Source organism: Danio rerio, chromosome 19, assembly GCF_052040795.2.
Source record: "Danio rerio strain M-AB ecotype USA chromosome 19, GRCz13ab, whole genome shotgun sequence".
NCBI classification, from domain to species: Eukaryota; Metazoa; Chordata; class Actinopteri; order Cypriniformes; family Danionidae; genus Danio; species Danio rerio.
Window position 1 is genome coordinate 25,991,585 of NC_141039.2, and position 21,436 is coordinate 26,013,020.

General features: G+C 38.2%; 1 protein-coding gene across 2 annotated transcripts; it reads right to left on the minus strand.

Moving 5' to 3' along the window:
- Positions 1 to 733: 733 nt before the first annotated feature.
- chtopa (chromatin target of PRMT1a) lies at positions 734 to 21,225 on the minus strand. 2 transcript variants are annotated; one of them, XM_087293954.1, is made up of 6 exons: positions 20,944 to 21,225; positions 19,963 to 20,198; positions 17,468 to 17,618; positions 15,265 to 15,409; positions 2,717 to 2,851; positions 734 to 1,569 (listed from the first exon to the last, which is right to left on the minus strand). In XM_087293954.1, exons 2-6 carry the CDS (start codon positions 19,983 to 19,985, stop codon positions 1,370 to 1,372), a joined length of 654 nt encoding a protein of 217 aa, XP_087150080.1. In that variant the 5' UTR covers positions 19,986 to 20,198; positions 20,944 to 21,225; the 3' UTR covers positions 734 to 1,369.
- Between the last annotated feature and the right edge of the window lie 211 nt (positions 21,226 to 21,436).

Below are 21,436 nucleotides of genomic sequence, written 5' to 3' on the forward strand. Positions count from 1 at the left end.
GCCGTAGAGAATGTGCGAATGAGTGTGTTTGGATATTTTCCAGTACTGGGTTGCAGCTGGAAGGTCATTCGCTGTGCAAAACATGCTGTATAAGTTGGCGGTTCATTCCAATGTGCTAACGCCTGATGAATTAAGGGTATAAGCCAAAGGAAAATGTTTGAATTTTGAATGCTGCATTTATTTCCTTGCGCACACACACACAGTACCCAAGTTTACGCATCTATCTACCTATTGAGAGAAATGCAGCATGCACAATTTAAACATTCAAATGATTTTTTTTATTACCAAATAAGCAGAAACAAAAGTTATACATTTTTTAATAAGCATACATAAACCACTTTTGTATCTACTTTTTAGACTAAAATTAAAACATGTTGGAGAAGAGAAAAAAAGAAGAAAAAAAGTGAATACCACATGATCATTCATGTTAATGATGTCTAGAAAGAGGGCATCACAGTGGCACAGTAGGTAGCACAATCACTTCACAGCAAGGTCCCTGTTTCAAGCTTCAGCTGAGTCAGTTGGCATTTTTGTGTGGCGTTTGCATGTTCTCCCCATGTTCACATGGGTTTCCTCCGGGTGCTCTCGTTTGCCCCAGAAGTCCAAAGACATGCGGTACAGGTGAATTGGGTAAGCTAAATTGGCCGCAGAGTATGCGTGTATATGTATGGATGGATGTTTCCCGGTGATGAAAATGAATGTCTAGAATGATAATGTCCTCCAGAGCACAAGATCTTATTAGCCAAGATTTATTCGATGCCAAAAGAAAAAAGAAAAAAAAGTTTGTGGGTTACAATATAGTTAAAACATTTTTTGACAAAAACAAGACTGTATGTAATGAATAAAAGTTCTACCTTAAAAAATACTAAATAAAAATATAATAATAAAAAGGTAAGTGACGTGTAGAACATTACAGTCATTAACATCTGTTCATTTACACAAGCCACATTTTTACCACAGAGTCATCAAATGTCATTTGGAGTTCACTGTTCACACATTTAGGCCATTTTCAGAATTTCAGCCAAAAATAGCAGAGGTACAATCTCTTATTACAGTTCAATCAACAACAAAATTCCTTCACTTAACAGCCAACATTTTTCCTAACAGGCCCTCTGTTTTAGAACTATAACTTGTGATGAGGATTTGTGATTGTATTCAGAAGCCGCGAGTGAAAACTCTCAAATCTCTGAATGTAACTGGGATAAATTCATAACTTTGTACAAACTTCAAGTCTGAACGCCTTAAAATGTAAATGTCTTAGGGAGTGTCCAACAGCAGCGGAAGCTTAAACGGTACTGGATGATTATGTCATCGATCAGTCTATTATTTGCAGATCTTTGGGAGCTGCTGTGTCTCAGCTCAACAGGGTCTACTCCATACTCTCAGGATCTGCCTGGGCCATATACGCATCCAACTCTGCATCCAGATGGCCTTTGGTTTTAGACATGTACGCATCAAGCTGGTTGTCCAACTGCTCGCGTGTGACGATGGGACGACCTGCTCCTCTGCCTCTGCCACGTCCACGACCCCTTCCAGCAAACCCTCCACGGCCTCTCATACCTCCACGGCCTAAGAGAGAACGAAATGCTTTAGTATGGTGAGATGGAAAATGCTTTTTGTATGGGTTTCACTGATTAGAGCAAAACTGAAAACACTACTAGCAGGGTTCTTACACCTTTTCCAACTTCAAATTCCAGCACTTTTCAAGCACTTTCAAGGTGCATTTGCATGCTTTTCCAGCACCTAATAGTAATAATTAATTGCACTTATACATGTTGTATGTACTTTTTCACATTTAAATACATTGTGCTACTTTAAAAACCACACGATATGACATTTCAACTTAAATTGAGTACTTTAGAGCATAGATTTATTGGGATAGTTCACCCAAAAGTGATTAAAAAATAAATAAAAAAATGTTCAGTTATTGGGTGAAGTATGTTTTTAAGTTTGGCCTCTTTCTACCTAAAGTTGATATCTTAAGAAATGAGCTTACAGTCAGATTTTGTTTGGGTGTAGTACCAAACTTTCAGGACCAGTCACTATTTTTTTTTTTTACAGTCTTTGGTTTTGCATTTCAGGTGCAAAAGATGCATTCTGGATGAATGTCTCCAAAATACGTATGAAGCTAATAGTGCCAAAACTATCCGAATTTGAATTGTTAATTTGAATTCCTAAAAACGTAAAACTTTATTTTTACATACCCAATATCTGCAGTCTTATTTTTACATACCCAATATCTGCATGAATTCAGAACCCAAAAAAAATCTGAAGTTTAAAAATGTCTATAAAAATCTGACTTCAAATATTAAGTTTTCAGATGTTCAATAATCAAGTTAAGAAATACAAATTCAAAACTTTTTTTAATAGGACATTCAGATTCAGAATGTTTTGGCTTATTATTAGCTCCATAAATACGCGCATGCGGTGAACATTTTGCAATGAAAACTGGTCGCACGACAACAATTTATGCACTAGCACACATGCTTCCAAATATATTTCGAGGTCACATAGATAAAATCGTGCGCATATGCAACCAAAACGGTCACAATTTTGAGCCCTTTAAGTTCAAATTCAAGCAGGTTCAAGCACTTTGTTCAAAACACAAGCACTTTTCTAACCTTAAAAACACTATATTAAAAATCAAGCATTTTCCAGGATTTCCAGCACCCGTAAGAACCCTGTACTTGGCAGAATTGTGCTTAATATTTCTCACCTCTTCCTCCAGGCATTCCACGTGCTGCACCTCGACCTCCTAGAGCTCCTCGTCCTGGAGCTCCTCCCCGATGACGCATCCCTCGGCGGAAACCCATGCGTCCAGGACCACCTCTACCTCTCATCTGACCTGCACCTAGGAAAAAAAAAAAAAAAGAGCAATCTTTTCACAAGAAGAAAAGAAAAAACACTTGTGGGATGCATGCAATAGTTCTCTTTAAGCAGGTCTGATCATATATATATATATATATATATATATATATATATATATATATATATATATATATATATATATATATATATATATATATATATAGAGAGAGAGAGAGAGAGAGAGAGAGAGAGAGAGAGAGAGAGAGAGAGGGAGAGAGAGAGAGAGAGAGAGAGAGAGAGAGAGAGAGAGAGAGAGAGAGAGAGAGAGAGAGAGAGAGATTTTGCTGCTCTGCCAGTTAAAGCACATTTGCGAACGTTCAATGACAATCTCAGTCAATTGTAATCATTTGTTATGATTCAATTTGAAATATCCACAACCATCATAGAGCCCCAGGGATTGGAGAAAGTGTGGGTTGATCTCACCCTGGTCCAAGAGCTATAACAGGGTATATGCAAGAATCCTAAAAGGTAATTTCAATACCTTTTTAAAACGGTTTAAAAGACCTTCTCGGAATATTTTAAGACCTCATCACTACTGCAAGTGCTAATCAGTATCAAACCTTTAACTTAAAGTTGCAGTAGGTGATCTTCTACAATGCTAACAGCTTAGCATAAATCTCTGAATCACAGTGCCTCCCCTGCCGTCTAAGAGCTACGCCTCCTGAAACACGAGCACCGCAAAAGAACCCTCTCTCATGTGTTAAAAACAACTAGTGCTTGTCCGGCGGCGTGCAAGCCAAACTGACATGCGATTTTAGAGGGAATATTTAGAGTTGCATGGTAAACAATATAGGGAGAGACTAGGCGTTTAGCTGTATTTACTTGTGTTTAGTTGTTAAACTAAATAAAATGTACATCATCGATGCTGTAAAAGGTCTCTTATGAAACTGAAAATAGTCTCATCAGTCCTTCATCGAAATATTTTAGTAGCTGAACAACATTTCTGTTAAGATTTAACCCATTTGTAACAACGTTACATCAGCTTTGCGTGAAGTTAAAACAGTTTTAAAACAGAACATTACTTGTCTAAGAGAAATCTTTCAGACATGTTGTCATCCTTTCTCCAGCATGCAAAGGTAACTCCAATACTGATTCAGGTTTTTAAAAAGTTTTGATTCAGCATGTTTTTACCGATCTCAGTCGGCGGAGATGCGTACAAACAGCTGCGCAGTTGTTCAAATCTGCATTTGCTTGCAAAGAGATTGTGCTACTTATCGGAATTGAGAGATGTCGGTCGGACTCCATTTAATAGGATGAACATTTTTTTGTTTTATGCCTTACCCAAAATATAAAAATACATATAAATACATTTAGATCATTTACTGTAATCATTACTATTAGACTGTGAAGAGACTTTGAACCAGCACAACAAAAAATGCTTCTGAAGACAATGACCTACTGCACCTTTAATAAACAGTTGTAGTTAAATCAACCATGCAACAGAATTCAGATAAGCTCGGAAGAAACCAAGCTTGAAAGAATAAATTACAGGGTTGTTTTCAGAGACAGGATTGAGCCACTGTTTAAACTCAACTTTCTTCAACCAGGAGTATGCAAACTTACATTTTCCTATTTACCACCTGTTTCTCTACATGTAGAGAGTGTCACATTACCGTCCTGCATTTGTCACCACCCGGACAGAGAAGCTTGGCCGGACGTGTCCCGGCCCGAACCAATCGTGTGGAACTGGCACGCTATTGTTAATATTAGGAGAAAAATAAATATATTTACACTGGTACACTTTGGAGAACAAAATGCGATTAAGATTTTTTTAGTAACTTTTAAGGGCCTTAATTATCTCATAATTGATTGATCTACTTTTGATACTTTAAGACCCCGCGAACACCCTATATAAAGTGGTGGGCGTTATCAGCGTTAACGCGAGACTCCCATCAGGTGATTTAAAAAACAAACACTGTTAGTCACTGTTTAGCTGTTAGTCTGTTCTCAAAGTTGGGTTGGGAGCTGGATCTGTTCTACACAAGCTATGATGACTTTTACCTTGATATTTTAGCGTTGATGTTTACTTGGCGGAATTGCACTGTGGGTGGCGAGAACGAGTCTTCAAACCAGTGTATTTCTACTCTGAAATTACCACATCAAACATGACAAGCTAACATGGATGCAGTGTGAATCTGATTAATGCTAGCTCCACAACTAACTATCAGGCACCTGTAGAGTTTATGCGTTAGAGTACAACATATATAAACAAAATGGACCGGGTGCTTTTTAAAATGAATGACGGTGAATGAAAGTCAAACCGGTAAGCCGTCTGACAAAAAAAGTGCCCTTCTGGATCTTTCACTTACTTCGAAGACACTACTGACTACGCTTACACAAACATCTGTAATGTAGTTTTGCCTTAATAGACAACATAATTAGGGTGCTTACGTGAAGTGCTTTCATGTAAGGGTTTCTTGTAATTTTGGGTGACTTTAACTGCAGTTCAGCAGTTTCACATTCACTCATGAACATTTCATTTGTTCCCCGTGACAAACTGGGGTATTATTAGACGCAAATAAGGAGTAAGGACTGGTGAGAGTGTTATGGAATTTAATTACGCACAACGAATGAAAAGAAAAAACTTCTGCATTTCGTGATGTTTGTGGCCCTTAACTGACAGCCGCGCACTTGGATCTTGTCAGAAAATTCGGCTTTAAGTCCTACCTGACGGTAATAAATTGATTGCGATTATTACTTCAATAATGCCACTAATATATATGCATACTCCACTTGTCTTAATTCCATTTTTGTTTAGTTCAGGTATGACTTTAGTTGGATTAGGGTATTAAAATAAAAAAAAAGCTGTTTCAAGCTTATGTAGGCCTACAGTTCAAACTTCATGTTTAACTGAATAAACATTTAATAAATACTATTAAATCTTATTGAACATTTATTTTCATCACCAATTTAGTTTTATCACCAATTATCATAATAAAAGTATGATAAAAAAAAAAAAAAGTTTCAAAAAAATAGTTTCTCAAGCAGTTTTATCCATTTTGGAAACAGGAGATGAGCCCCTGGTCTATTGCGCTACCTGGCTTAAGAAACCTCTTCTCAAACTTACTTTTAGTCATTATTTGAGTAGCACACATATTCTGAATGCCTTTGGCAAAATTCAAAAGAGCCATTTTAAAAGGCTGATTTATACTTTTGCGTCAAGCAGATGCGTATGTGCGAATGCATAGCCCTCCCCGTGGTCGTAACTACATGTTGCAACGACACATATGGCAAGCTCTGTGATTGGTTGGGTTGGTAGCGCTGACGAGTGTGGGCAGAGGAGAGTTGTGCAAGCTCGATGGAGCAAGTGTTTACAAGCGTCGAGTCCCAAGATTGAGCTCCAGATGGAGACTGTTGTTTTGGGTTTACCTTGCTATTAAATTTGTTGCACGTCTGCTGATTCCCAACTCAAAATGAGCAAGTTTGAGCCACTTGTATATTTGAGGTAGCGCTCCGAAACAAAACAACACCAGCAAAGACACAGAGAAACAAAAACTTTACTGCCAGTTAGCGTAAGGAAGTTTTATTGCCGAGGAACACACGCAGCGCGCAGAAGTATAAGGGCACAGCAACGCGCATTGCATGAGCTGTGGGTCAAGCCGATCACTTGACGCAGAAGTTTAAACCAAGCTTAATCTAGATTAATTCCAAGATTACAGAGATAAATCTAGGTTAAAAAAAAAATCATCTATGCACACCTATAATATGTATCATCCTGAGACCCCACCCATTGACTTGTGTCCTCTGTAGTGGACATTGTGTTTTAATGAATTTTCTTTGAATTTGAGCTACTCAAGACCTGCTGTACTGTTCAGCAGACATCCTGGGCTATCTAGTGATATGTCATTTGATTGGCTGCATCTGTTTGCATCAAAAATGGCCGGCATACAAACAAGCACATTTTATGGGAAGGAGAAAGGCATGCAAAAAATTTAGTTTTTTTTGCATTTTTTTTCCTATTATTACATGTTTATTAAAGTGTCAGGAACAATACATTTAGTTTTTAAAGTTGTTAACTTTTTTTTTTTCAAAATATCCTTAATTAAATGTCCACTGTAGTGGACACAAGGACCATCTTAAATGTAATTAATGACTGCATGTTGTAGGAGGCAGAACTGAAGCAGAGTGGATTCTTTAGAAGATAGTTGAGGGAGACTCTGAATTAGGTCCCGTTAACACTGCCAGTTAAAATGTAACCCAATTACCATTTTTGCTCATATGTGACACAGAACGGATCTGATCTATGACCGTGTAAACACAGGGAAAAAAAACAAAAAACGCATGTATTCGGATATTCAGAGATCAGTTTTAGGCCTCCTTCAATTGTGGAAATAAATCAGATATAGATTGAATGTTTGACAATGCGACTGTCATGTAAACAGGCAGATTGGATTTTTTGAGGCATTTCGTTCTATACATCATTATACTTGCGACAATGTGGTACTTCTCTGTGGTTAAATGACATAGAAGGAAGAGCGTGTGTGGAGATGCTGACGCGGTAAACAACAGAGGAAACACAGTGGTGGAAAGTGGTAAATCACCACAATTTGCTCCCACCAGACCTAGGATCTCTCTCGTAACCACAAATTCCTCTGAATAGTGGAGGACATCATTAACCTGTTAGCCAGCACTCAATTTTGGGGATTTACACCTACCTAACTTTAAATAGTAACAGTTCCTGACTCCAGTAAGCTACAAACACAAATTATGTATCATTGGAAAGAAGACACTTTGAGCTTTACTGTGGTAAAAGGAGAAGTTGTATGTTAAAATATATAAAAAGTTATACATTATGAAGTCATGAGGAAAAACATTTTTTATTGTGTTTAATTTTAGTTTTCCAGATAGAAACACAGGAAAACATTAATGTAATGTCCTAGAAAAAATATGACTTGAAAGCCAAGTATTTCATATGTTTACATTATAAATTTGATGAAGATAGCATGCAAAATGAGGTTACTGTAAAAAGTTTTCTGAGGCTATGTCGATGTCCTTCTGTCCCTCATTGTCAGAGGCACTTTCTTAAAAATCATCTTTCCAAGTTTAAACATTTACAGTTGCTGAATAATTTGGTCTACATTCAAAGTTTATGTATCTTTGGAAAGAAGACATTCTGGGCTTTGTTATTTATCATCAAGAGTTTATAATGCTCAAAATGAAAAAAAGTTATAGATGCTTAAGTAATGTAAAAAAATTATCCGCACTAAACATTTAAATATTTCATAAACAAATATGTGAAATTTGTTCTGGAGCAACACAGAAAAGCAATAGATCAAAAGCTACACATCCCCTGAGTATATGTTTTGAATTTGATCGGCGTTAGCCTAAACTGTAGCAGCTGTGCTGAAGAGGGCAGGTGCGATCGAGTGATGATTGACAGCTCTCTGAGCCACTAACACTGCAATAACATTTCAGTCGACAAATAAGATCAAAATTCATGCAGTCATTGGTTCCTTCTTCTCAGAAGGTTGACTGACAGAGAAATGAAGTAGCTTTCTGACGGAGCAGTGACTGAGAAATGCAGACGGCCAAAACACTCGGCTTTGTTTTGATTTTAGTAACTATAACTTTGGCTTTTTATTCAGTTTGTGGTCTCGTTTTATCTGTAACACTGTAAGCTATGACATAAACTTGCCTTTTACTGTAAAAACGGCATTTTCACGTGTGAGTACCATGGTAAAACATTGTAAACAATAGGTCTCCGGCAGAAATGGTGACAAACAAATGAATAACCATCCATAATTCAACACTGTGTCAGTGGACTAAATGTGTTTGATGGGATGTTTTTTCTGTGGACTCTTACCTTTCAAAATAAATCGTGATGTACAGCAATGAATGCGTGTGTGTGTTGGTATTACATGATATGTACGCCATCTAATAAGCTTTTTCTGCAAAACTTACACAAATTTAGCAAATACATTCTTTATAAGCTTTCCACTGAAAAACAACTAGCTGCAATGGGTGCTTGGGGGATGTAGCTTTAGAGTTTTTCAAGATTACTCTTGTCCTTTTTGGTGTAATCTATTCATACACATTGACATATGGAAAAACAGCGCCTCAGTGCGACCTCGTCGGGGCGCAAGCTGCGATGACGGCCCTCTTACCTACGCCTCAAAATCATTTTAAAGTTGGGCAAACTTCGTGCTGGAACTTTTGTTTTTGGTCACTATTAATGCACACACTACGGCTTCACTTAGAATAACTTTATTCTCTCCAACACCAGTGCGCACATAGGCAAAGGCTACATCTTCAACCACACACACATCAGGGCCATACCATTGCATAAACTGTGGGTAAATCGGGACTGAACCATTCACTGCTTATACTACACTTCGCATATTTCTCAGAGCTAAAAACAAGACAATTTCTTCCATTGTGGCTAGTCCCAGATAGCAAGTAATCGGCCCGAGCTCAGCTGCCCTTTGGCGCCTCTGGCTCCGACTCGGCATCGGCGAGTGTTATCCAGGCTGAGTATGGCCCTCAGCTCGCTCGCGTACATGCATTTGTGATGCGGCTGTAAAGCACTTGTCCGATTCCTGTTAACCATATCTGGCCCGAGTCTGTGTGTAGAGTCTGGGCCGCTTCTAGCAAGGACTCGGCTTGTTTAACTGATTAAATTCTTATTTTATCAAGTAATTTGTTAGCTCCACGTTAAATGATAATTTGAGAAAATATCCATGGTACGACAGCAACAAAATAGACAGCAAATAGACAGCTGTAAAATTACAAATAAAAACAAAATGTAAAAACTCTAAATTCTAGATTTTTTTTAACTCAAAGTATATAGGAAATCAGAAAAAAACATAAGCAAAACATTTTTTTATACAGGAGAGGGTGCGGTGTTTACAGGCGCAAACTCTTTTTACCTGCACAGTAGAGAGCAAGAGGTGGGGCTGGCAGAGTAAAATGACAGTGGTGAGGTGTGCCAGACAAACATAAACTGGGTGCAAATACTGCAAAAAGACTTTTACTTGCACTGACAGAACAATTAATATGAGGCAGCACAGAGAAAAATAACTGTCAAAGACGTCTATACGCAAAAAGTTATTTATAGGCCAAACCACGTGGACCGGAGAATTGGCATCTCCGCTTGCCCTGACGAGTGTTGACGTTACGGGGATCACAGTGCATCAATGTTTTCATTGCAAAAACGTAAAGATGTTTTAGACTGAAAGAGAAAGTTTTGCTGTTACAGATCCAGGTATAAGATTGTTTCTTTCCCTTTACTCTTTTTCAATTTCTCTTTTTCAAGATTATTGTTTTGTGATTACCTAATAATTAATGTGTAGGACGTCCGACAGCTCCTGCCTCTAAATGAGCACGTTTTAGCTACTTGTACATTAAGGTAGCATTCTGAAAAAAATAATGAAAAAATAACTTTGAAGAAAGACCTCAGAGAGACATAAAAACCTACTGCCCCCTAGTGTTTCAGAAGTGCCATTGCAGAGCAACACAAACAGCACGCACAAGTATAAATGGATGACTACGCACAAGGCATGCAACAGGAGTCAAACCGATCACTCAATGTATAAGAATACTTCCGAAATGCTAGTGGGTGAATCAATTCATCTCTAGATAGTTTACCCAAGAATTAAAAAACTCTTAACACTGAATCAAACTCAAGTGGTCCTAAACTTCTATAAAAAGGTATATTGCACAATGTTGTAAACCAGTAGCCATCGACATGCATTTGAGGAACAATGGAACTATTAGTTTTGAACAAGTGTAGAGTGGGTTATTAAGGATCTAATTAAAATTTTCGGTAAAGTATCCCTTTAAGGAAAAACAATAAAAGAATATTATATTCTGAATGTTGTTAAACAGATAAATATACAAATAAATAAAGATTCAGAGACCCCATATTTAAACTGCTGCAGCTTAAAGCATTACTCAGCTGTCTCCCGTTAGCACAGGTGCTGGAGTTACAAGCACATAAGGGGTCTACTCACAGCCATAAAACTGCAGATTCAAATGAGTCAGCAGTGGGTGAGTGCTAAACATCTGTTAAACATTCACACTAAATGTGATTAAATGGCACAAAAGTACGACACAACAATGCTCTTGAAATCAAAACAAAAGTTCCCAAATGTAGCTATTCACACCAGGTGCAATCAATCACAGCGTGTCAAAGCGTGAAAAGTAAAATTACTGTGTGTGCTCAATGGTCTGTGTTTGGTCTAAGGCCGTACTCACACTAGGTACAGTTGCCTTGAACCGGGCCAAAGCACGCTTGTTCCCCCTTCCGTCTCCCCCGACGGCCCGCGCTCACACCACAAACGGGCTTCGGCACGCTTACGTCATCGCTGCTGGGCTATTCAGTGAGAAGCGCTCTCTCACTCAGCAGCACAGTATAGATTTCTCTAGTTATATCGTTTCAGTCGTTTGATATGCCATCAAATTTTTCGCCAAACAGTCCTTAGGGATGCGGGGACACACAGTCAGATATTTCGCCGAACAGATCCGCCACTTTTGGCGCTCATAAACAATCATAAAGCCCTCGTGCTGCAGGAATGAGGAGGTCTGCTGAAGCCGCGCATCTGTCATGCTGTGAGGAGTTCTCGTCTTTAATAGACTACGGCAGTTTGCGTTCACTGAACAGTAAGAATTATTAATAAATCCATATGAAACAGCCCCGTAAAAGTCATGTCTCGCTTTCAGTTTCAGCCTTTGGCGCATTTTGCACTCACACACAAGCGTACCGCGCCAAAGCCCAAGTGAACCGCGCTCAGGCACACCTCTTCCAACCGGGCCAGGGCCGGCCAAGTGAACCGTGCTTGAGCCCGATTCAGTGCACTCACACTTCTCAACTGATCCGGGAAACGGGCCTGGGCACGGTACGGATGGCATAGTGCGAGTAAGCCCTGAAAGCAGTTTGTGAGGGGCACCGGTCTAGTGTTTGGTGTAGCCTTTGCACATACTTTGCTATTGCCTGACCCATTTTGTTGCATTTATTTTAGGGCTGCACGATATATCGTTTCAGCATCGAAATCACGATGTGCGCATCCGCGATAGTCACATCGCAGGAGGGTGCGATGCAAAAAAAAAATAATAATAAATAAATTATATATATATTATGGGTGGAGCCGAACCGGAATACGGTATTCGGAAAAGCAGGAATAGCGTGTTTTTACGAATACTTATGTCAAACAATACTTGATAAATTATTTGTATTTGGGAACAAGAAAAACATTATATCAAAAAGCTGCGTTTCCTCATGAGACCGCACTGCATGCCCGCATGAGTGAGTGAGTTAGTGAGTGAGACGTTCAGGAGTCGGTGGGCGGGGTGGGGCCGGGGTAAGGAGACGGAGCAGGCTGCTTCTCTGTACAGCAACAGAGAAGGCTTGGCAGAGCGAAAAATACTTTTCTGCATTACTATTTTTGTTTATTTTATCATACTAAAATAACACGTGACAGAAGTTCACTCAAAAGTGAAAGTTCTTTCTGTTATTAATTACTAACACTCCCGTCATTCCCACTACTTTCAGAGCATAAATTTTGATATTTTACCATATGAAAATGCAATGCAGTTATGAAAATTGAGAAATTAAAGCAATACAGAGATCTGGTCCCCGCGTCAGGTCAGGGTGCACCTGTAACCTTAAAAACGCAGACACGGCGGAGGCGCACTAAACTCACACGGCAAAGAACTGGGCATTCAATTCATGTTTTAGTGAAATAATTCTTTAAATACAGCTCTTTTGATCTCTAAAGGGGAAAAAAGCAAAAGAAATTTGTTGTTAAATTAATTTTAGCAAAGACGCAACTGCCTGTCATTTTCACATTCGTTTTTCAGTTAGGGATTTGGTCTATTAGAGTAACCTAATAAAATTGTTTTGTTGAACACTGTAGTCTACACAATAATCGATATTATAATTTATTATATACATTAGCTATTATTAAAACTAAACTATACAATTGATAAAACAAAACCCTTTTTAATGTTTGCTTTCATTTTGACACCGCTAACAGTTGTAATAAGAAACATCACATTATGCAGAAGCATGCAGTCTCAAGTTAAAAACACCTTTTGAGTTTAAAGATGATCAGCCTGCCAAGTCAAGTTTACAGTGTCATAAATGAAATGGGTAGCATGAGTAAAGGGGATTTGCCCAGCACACAACCTCATGCGCTGCAGGTAGGCTGAATGATAATCTTTAAAAATATATAGGCTATGCAATACAAAACTTTAAACATTTAATTATTTTTTAATGAAAAGAAAAGAAATCAGGAGAGTAAAATATAATTTAAACCACTGGTCTGGCGCTGATACTTTATTGTTTGTATCCAGAAGAAGGGGAAATAAGCAGATGAAAACCTGGCTGGGGAGACGGCGATAACATATCAGTTCTTCAGCAAAGATCACGACATCATTGTGAGGCGTTTATCATACAACGCAGTTCGTGTTTATAATCATTAATATTAACTAGTATTAATTCTCTCTCTAGACTTAGTTTTAGGGCTTGTTCTTGTCGGCGCAATATAGCCTCGGCTTATTGCACGTACGAATCCGATTGTGAAGAATGATTAAGCGCTTGCATTTTTTATTGCATCCTTTTCGCAAGTTATTCATTTGTTTTGTTTTTTAAGTGGTGCGAACATTATTTACTGGCAAACATGTTCCTCGATCTCGTACATCAACAAACAATGTAGCCTACTTAAGTTAATTTACCTTTTATGTAAAAATTAAGGAATAACCGAATTTAATATTAATAAATAAAACATCCGTATAAACGTACATGTTTATTTTTGAACTTTCGTTAATAAAACACAAAACTGTTTATAAATATTGTAGTTAAATATTAAATTACTTTAACTGCTTGAAACTGTATAATAATAACAATTAAACGTTACATTTTTAAGAACTTAACAAATAGTCTAAATGGCACTTTACTAATCAGTGTAATAATAATATAAATATTAATAATTATAAGTAAAAAGAAAATATTAACCTAGAAACAATATAAGTCAGCGTAGTTTCTCTCCACCTTTTGTAGTCATATTTTAAATTATTTGCCAGAAAAACTAACATGTTGACTTTGTCCGGTTTAAGTGAAGAATGGAGTTATAATGTTTCCAGCAATACACTGTCAGACGGTGTGCTTGTAGCGATAATGCACAGACAGGCTACTTTTTCACAACCATGCGAGAGAGGGCTTCTTGTTTCTGTTCCGCCGCCCGCATTTCTCGCAACGCAGGTTTCTCTACGCTGCGGAGCGGCGCGTTCTTAAGTAGTTACCAAATAGCCTATGCTCAATTTCTCGTCAATGTCTTCCATTTATCACTTTCTCTTTTGTATCTGGCCATTTTTGCAAATGCCTCTGCCATGCCTGGCTGAGCTGGGCTTCTGCGTTTAGAAGACAGGAGTTGATTAAGCCTACATGGCTTTTTTTCCCTCGCCGTCAATCGCCACTAGCTTGCATGGTTCAGGACCCGTGGATCTGCGTATCGATGGATTTGCTCCTCAGTGTTTGGACTCTCAGCAGTGAATATTAAAACACACTTTAACACTTAAAAACCCCCATACAAAAAGCTTAATCTAAATCAATTCGTCCACCTTTCTCGGTCGGCACGAATCCAAAATGTTCCCAGATGTAAGAGTTCGTTTTCTAACAAGATTCATGGTTGAACTTGAACTTGCTGAATCGCGCCTAATGTTATATTCTAACAGATATGTAATACTTGGCAACATAACAGTAATTTGTGTTTTAAAGTGCGTGACTTCACGTACTACGGCCGGTGGCAATACACAACCGAGGTGGCAATAACCACCGCAGTGACGCGGTTGTCATGGTGACCGTCACAGCCCTAGTTTTAAGTAAATATATATATATAAAAAATATCGCAATATATAATCGCAGGGGAAAAAAATATCGCAATGTCAATTTTTTCCAATATCGTGCAGCCCTAATTTATTTTATGAATAAAGTAGTTGAACGTTCACAGAAACGTCTCTTATCTATGGATGAGTCTGGCTTTGACTTTCTGCTACAGTACAACCACAAGCATTTTTGGTGTAATCTCAAAACAAAAAATTGACAGCGAAACCCACTGACAGCTAGTGTATTTGAATTGTTATTGCTAGAGCAGCACAGACAAAAAACAGAAATATGTTTAAAACAGCGGTGGCAAAGTGCATGGTTGGGTACACAACTTGACCCTGCAGTATAAAACAGGCTCAAGTGTGACAGCGTCTTAAAAGAGTTAACTGTAAAACAAAGAACGATTACAAAGCTGACACTGCACTTCCAGTGAAGGAAAGACAAATTCATCTCTGAATTTAAAACTTCAGTGAGTCTACATACATGTATAATGAGGATCTGTGGCTTTTAAGTGAACGCAAGACAGCAGTCACAAAAGAAAAAAAAAAACATTAGGGTCATGAAAAGACTTTCACCTCTAAACGAGAGTGCTCCTCTCATGGTACCACCTCTAGCTCTTCCTCGTAATCCTCGTCCTCTTCCACCACCCTGCATCAAGGAGCCAATGGGTCGACCCAGTCTGGCCTGGATGTTGCTCTTTCCAAGACGCTGCTTCAGGCTCTACAGTGGGATATAAAAAATATTGCATCTCTGTGCGGACTTTGTAAAAAACGCTAAGCAAGCAACAAATAATAATTCATATTGATATTGTATTAATATAAAATGTATTAAAGGATACAGAAAAAATTATAGCTGAAGTCAAAATTATTAGCCCTCCTGTGATTTTTTTTTCTTTTTCAAACATTTCCCAAATGATGTTTAACCAAGCAAGGGATTTTTCCACAGTATTTCCTATAATATTTTTTTCTTGTGGAGAAAGTCTTATTTTATTTTGGCTAGAATAAAATTATTTTTAATATTTTTAACCATTTTGAGGTGTATATTATTAGCACCAATATTTGTTTTCTATTGTCTACAGCAGTTCTCAATCACAGGGCTGTGGACCAGTAGTGGCCAGTGGATCTATTGGTACCAGGCCGCAATCATTAACTATTTCCATTTTATTTATTATCTGAGTCTAGACTATGTTTTATTTAGAAAAATGACTGTGTTCTCTCGCTTACATCTTAGTCACTTGAGCGCCCAAATTTAACCCACAAGCAGCAAAATGAGTAAGAAACACGTCTTTGGAAAGTTTCTTTACTGAGTGGAAAATGCCAACAGAAGGACTATGATATGCCAAGGAATGAATCCACAACCTATTTGTCATCAAATCAGGTGAATCTACCATGTCTGTGCAAGGAGATCAACTGCTAAAGATTGCAAATGACGGCAGCCTTTCAGGGGTCATTCGCACATCACGTTATTTCCAATGAAGTTGCTCAGCTTGCACGCCCAAGGGGCGTGAAGCTCTCTTCTTCCAGACGCACTCAGTTGAATCAATGCAGTGAGCACACCACGAGTCACGTGATAAGAACTGACTGATGAAATTCAGCTTGGATGGAGCCATATCACCCTGCAGCCCAAGACCGGTTACTCACTGAAGCTAAGCAGGGCTGAGCCTGGTCAGTACCTGAATGAGAGACCACTAGGGAAAACTAGGTTCCTGTTGGAAGTGGTGTTAGTGAGGCCAGCAGGGGGCGCTCAACCTGTGGTCTGTGTGAGTCCTAATGCCATAGTAAAAGTGAAGGGGACACAACACTGTCAGTGGGCACTGTCTTTCGGATGAGACGTTAAACCGAGGTCCTGACTCTCTGTGGTCATTAAAAATCCCATGGCACTTCTCGTAAAGAGCAGGGGTGTAACCACGTTGTCCTGGCCAAAGTTCCTCAATCGGCCCTTACGATCATGGCCTCCCAATCATCCCCATCTACTGAATTGGCTCTATCACTGTCTCTTCACTCCACCAATAACTGGTATGTGGTGACCGCACTGGCGCCGTTGTCCTGTGGCTGCCGTCGCATCATCCAAGTGGATGCTGCACACTGGTGGTGGTGTGGAGAGATCCCCCTAATGATTGTGAAGTGCTTTGGGTGTACGGCCATACACAATAAATGCGCGATACAACTACACATTACATTACATATATATATATTTTTGGTAGACTAATTACCTCAGACAAACACAGAACACTCAAACACTGTAGTGCTTTGGAATATTTATGGAATTCTCCATAAATAAAACTTAGTGACAGCAACGTTTTTTTTTTCAGCTTGTCGTCGTTGTATGTGGCAAAAAAACATACAAACGAGCTAATAATTCAGGAAAACTTATAATGACTACACATATGCATGAACGTTTTTTTTTCTTTCTTTTTGATGCGCAGCATTAAAAATAGGTCAACCAATGAGTTTGTTGCTTTTTTTCACACTAGTGGAACTGCTGAATAAACAGTAAAACATGACTTGTTGGCATAAAATGGTCTAGGCAGCTACACCTTGCTAATAACGAAGAATGATACACAGAGCAAGAGAAATGTAGAGCTGCTGGTTTCATTGGTGTCAAAATACTGATGGTAAGCAAAAGCAAAAATGTACACAAACCTTTATATTAAACCAAAACCAAGAACAGAATAAATACAACTATCATAACATTTCTGTAAATTCAACACTTTTCTTTGTGTACCATGACATTGACATCTCTACCATTTCCGGTGGTTTGCACTTTTTGTCCTCTTACCTGTTTGTGATGAAGTGCAGCCTGCACAGAGGGCCTGTTCTCCATCTGCTGAGCAAGGAGGCGGTTGTGTGCACTGGCCATGTGCTGTTGCTGCATGGTCGCCCGGATGCTACTCACTGTCGGCTGCTTGTTCTTCAGCATGTTTGTAAAGCTTTTAGGACACAACAGGAGGAGGAGGGTAGACAGAGAGAGACAGAAAGAAGGAAGAGGGAAAGGGGGATACGAGGAAAGGATGGTTCCAAATCAAATCATTTCGCACAGCATGGACGCAGCTACAGTGGATCCTGTAGCAATCTAGTAATGGCCTGAATAGACCACATGTGCTGTCATTTACTCTCTCTCTCTGTTACATGTAGAGACACCCCAACAAATCAGCAGTTTGGGTTAAACTGAATGCTTGGAATATGGTTTTAAGCAAAGAGGGATGACAGAAGAGCGATAGAGGCTACATCCACATTAGTCCGGAATAGAACCCTTTTAAAGATCCTAAACACTGAAATTATAGAATGAAGAGTTGAAATAAGCATCAATCTGTCAATGCCACAAGAGGCAGCTAATGCAATAGGCTACATGGCTTGATCGATGTCTGTCAAGACTAAAATCCAACACACATTCATATTACAGACCAATATGATTTAATTTAGAGGATCTTGTAGCATTTAATAGTGTTAAAAATAAGTGCTACTTTGTACCATCTTTATACTACTCTCTCGCAAAACATTGCTGTAAAATGCTAAGATGCGTTAAAACATTAGGTCAGTTGTAATTCAGACACTACTCAAAATAGTGATCAAGTGTGAAATTGATATAGTAGTAAGTGATAAGACTTTTTATTAATAAAATGGTCTCAATTTTTCTTTTCTTTTTTTCGTTAAAGCTCAATGCATCACAATAAGTTCAATAAGTTTGTCTAAAAAATAGGGGAGCATGTCGGAAGGGTGGGTAGCAAGTAATGCTTTTGTGCATTGATTTCATTCTGTATATTGTAAAGGTAAAAAATAAAATATGCCTTTCTCAGGCATCATAACAACCTGGTTGACCTTTTATCCATAGTTATCATTTTTATTTAAACTCCTTATTACCAGAAGTATAGGTCTATTGCTCCAAAACAATCATTTACTCTCTTAATCATTAATTGTTTCCAAAAGTGTTTTGACTTTCTTCTTTTGAACACAATAGAATATATTCTGAGGAATGTTAGAAACCTGTAACCATTGATTTTAATAGTATTTGTTTTTGTAACCAATGAGTTCAGTGGTTGGAAGTATTGAGCTGTTGTCAAATTATCTTATTTAGTTTTCAATAGAATACTGCAAGCAACTCAAAGATTTACAAAAAATGGGTTTTATTATTTTTTAATTTCAGCCAGCTACTCTCATCGCTTTCGGTGAACTGTTTTAATATTATACAATTGCCTCGTTTAAGGTCTAATTTCTTTACAAATCTGTGATCTTTACTGCCTGATAGATTTACAATATAAAGTGGGTCTCAGACCAGACAAAAAGCACTGCATTAAATTCAGTTTGAATCCGCTATGTCTTTAAAATATGACAGTTTATTTTACTCCAGTATTTTTAATGGAGTTTCTCTGCTTGCTGCCGATTCTGACAGAGCCAGAGGTTACACAGTCTTTTATCTTGATTTAAGCTAAAATCAACTAATTGAATGCTTAAGTCTATTTAACTGAGTGTATTGTGATTATATTACCACATCGATGCTGTACAAGAAACCCTATGAAATTGAAAACAGAAATATTAAGCTTTTGCCGGAAGTTTATCATTGGCTGAAAAGTACTAGCTGTGCATATACTCCATTAAGGGCTACAAATTTAAGGGTTTTAATTTTCAGTGTGGACAAGCTACTCGTGTAAAAAAATAAATAAAAAACTAAAACGCTAGTAGATGGAGAGAGTGTTCTATTAAAAATTACACCTCTAAATGTATTCGAACTAATGTAGATACAACCAGAGATAGAAAAGAAACAGGCAGACTTCTATCAGAGTGAGCGCCACTTACAGGCCACCATCAACCAATTGTGATGTCCGAGACACCACACGGTGAGTTAGCCCAGGACTACAGGGGTGTCCGGCAACCCAGCCACTTACAACCAAGACCATGACCCGATAAGCTGTTCTGTAAGACACTCCTTGTGAGAAGGTTGAGCAACAGGTCACGTCAAGGTACGGACTAGGCACCTTTTTCTGTAGACAGAAAGATAGAGAGAAACAGAGGTGCAGCAGAAAATATCTCTGAAGAGAGAGAGTGTTTTTGCATGAGAGAGGGCAAACAATATGGATGGCACACAGACCATCTTTCATTATGAACTCATTCCCATGGCTGAGGATGCATTCTTCAGCTTACCTCACCATTATTACCCTCTCACCTCCGGGTGTGCGCCGCTCATGCAAAAGACGCTCACATGGCATATTATTACTTCTAAATAGATTTATGAATTGGGTCAAGTAACCGCTGTCATGTTGCGCAAGCGGAGCACACCGTGTGGGCAGTTTAGCGTCCATGTCAGCTTTGATGTCTCCCCCTCAATGACCTCCATAGTACACGTGTCTTAGGGCCTTAGATATCTCTGTATGATTATCCCCCGGCCTTGAGATAATGCTTTCAGGATGCGTAGCGCCTCACCGCTCATTCAGGGACACCTTGGTGGTGCTTTTCAGCACGACTTTTTGAGAAGAAGGGGCGCTCATGTTTCTTCAGGCTTGCAGTGATCTCTCCTGTAGAAGGAAAGATGGATGTAAATGATCATTATTATATTTAGTTAAAGTATAACAAAACTGACTCAAGCAAATCAATAGCAAGACTTGATGTCAGATATAAAAAGATATAACGCATTTTAACAACTTAACTGTCAGTACCACGTTTTACTGACTTTTCCTGATCGTATATATTTTTAATCGTAAAAAACATAAAACTCAAAATTCAATAAATTCTTTTTAAAATCAGAAATAGCACTGCTACAGAAAAGAGGCATTAAAACCTATTATGAAGCTTCCTCTCCCAGTGGAGAGTGCCAGGTTTCGTTTTACAGGAATTACAGCACAGCTGCGATATCATAAATATCTCAATAGACCGCATGTTTCAGTCTAAAGAAAGATTTTAAACGGTCAGAAACAATTAAATAAATGCTAGTTATATAATATTACAGCAGTAACTTGATTATTAATCGTATCTATGATTAATATTTAATAATACACAAAACAACACAATCTGCAGTTAAATGTTGAACTGTAAAATATTTTTGTTTTCGTATTTAGCTTTTTTGTTTGGTTGTTTTATTTTTAAATCAGCCAGAAACAAATGCTCAAAAATGTTTACAAAAACGAAAGGGTTTAACAGATTTTTTCACTACACTAACTTAGACCTTTAATATCACCGTAATCCACACAAAATTACTGCTACTCATATATAAATCCACTAAACATGATGTTTATTGGTATTAGAGAAATGTTAAACTCTTACCTTTTCTGTAATTGACCCGTGTAGTTGAGTCAGGGCAGATCTGTTAGCCGTATAATGTTAGCTAGCACAGCGCTGGAGCAGATGACTGACTCGACAAAATCACTATCCAAAACTTCTCTATTTCACGCCCGAATATTGTACAACTATCGCCCCCTTCTAAATGTATTTAAGAACTAAAATAAATGATAAATCCCTAAGATTGTTAAACACCAATCTACTTTAATCCGCAACTCTACCTTCGAACCCTACCCTCATTCATCACAAAATGGTGCTAACAACTGCGCGAGCACGGAAAATGGAGCACTATTTACTACGTCAGATATCGCGAGATTTAAGAGGCAAAGGTCGTGTGCCAAATACCAGACTACAGTACTAGTAGGCCTACTAGGGTTTGTGCAAATTGTAGGTAGAAGATATATAAATGTAATATGTTATATTACGTATTTATTTTAATTTAGTAAGTAGTAGTTTAGTAGTTTTTAGTGAATCATTA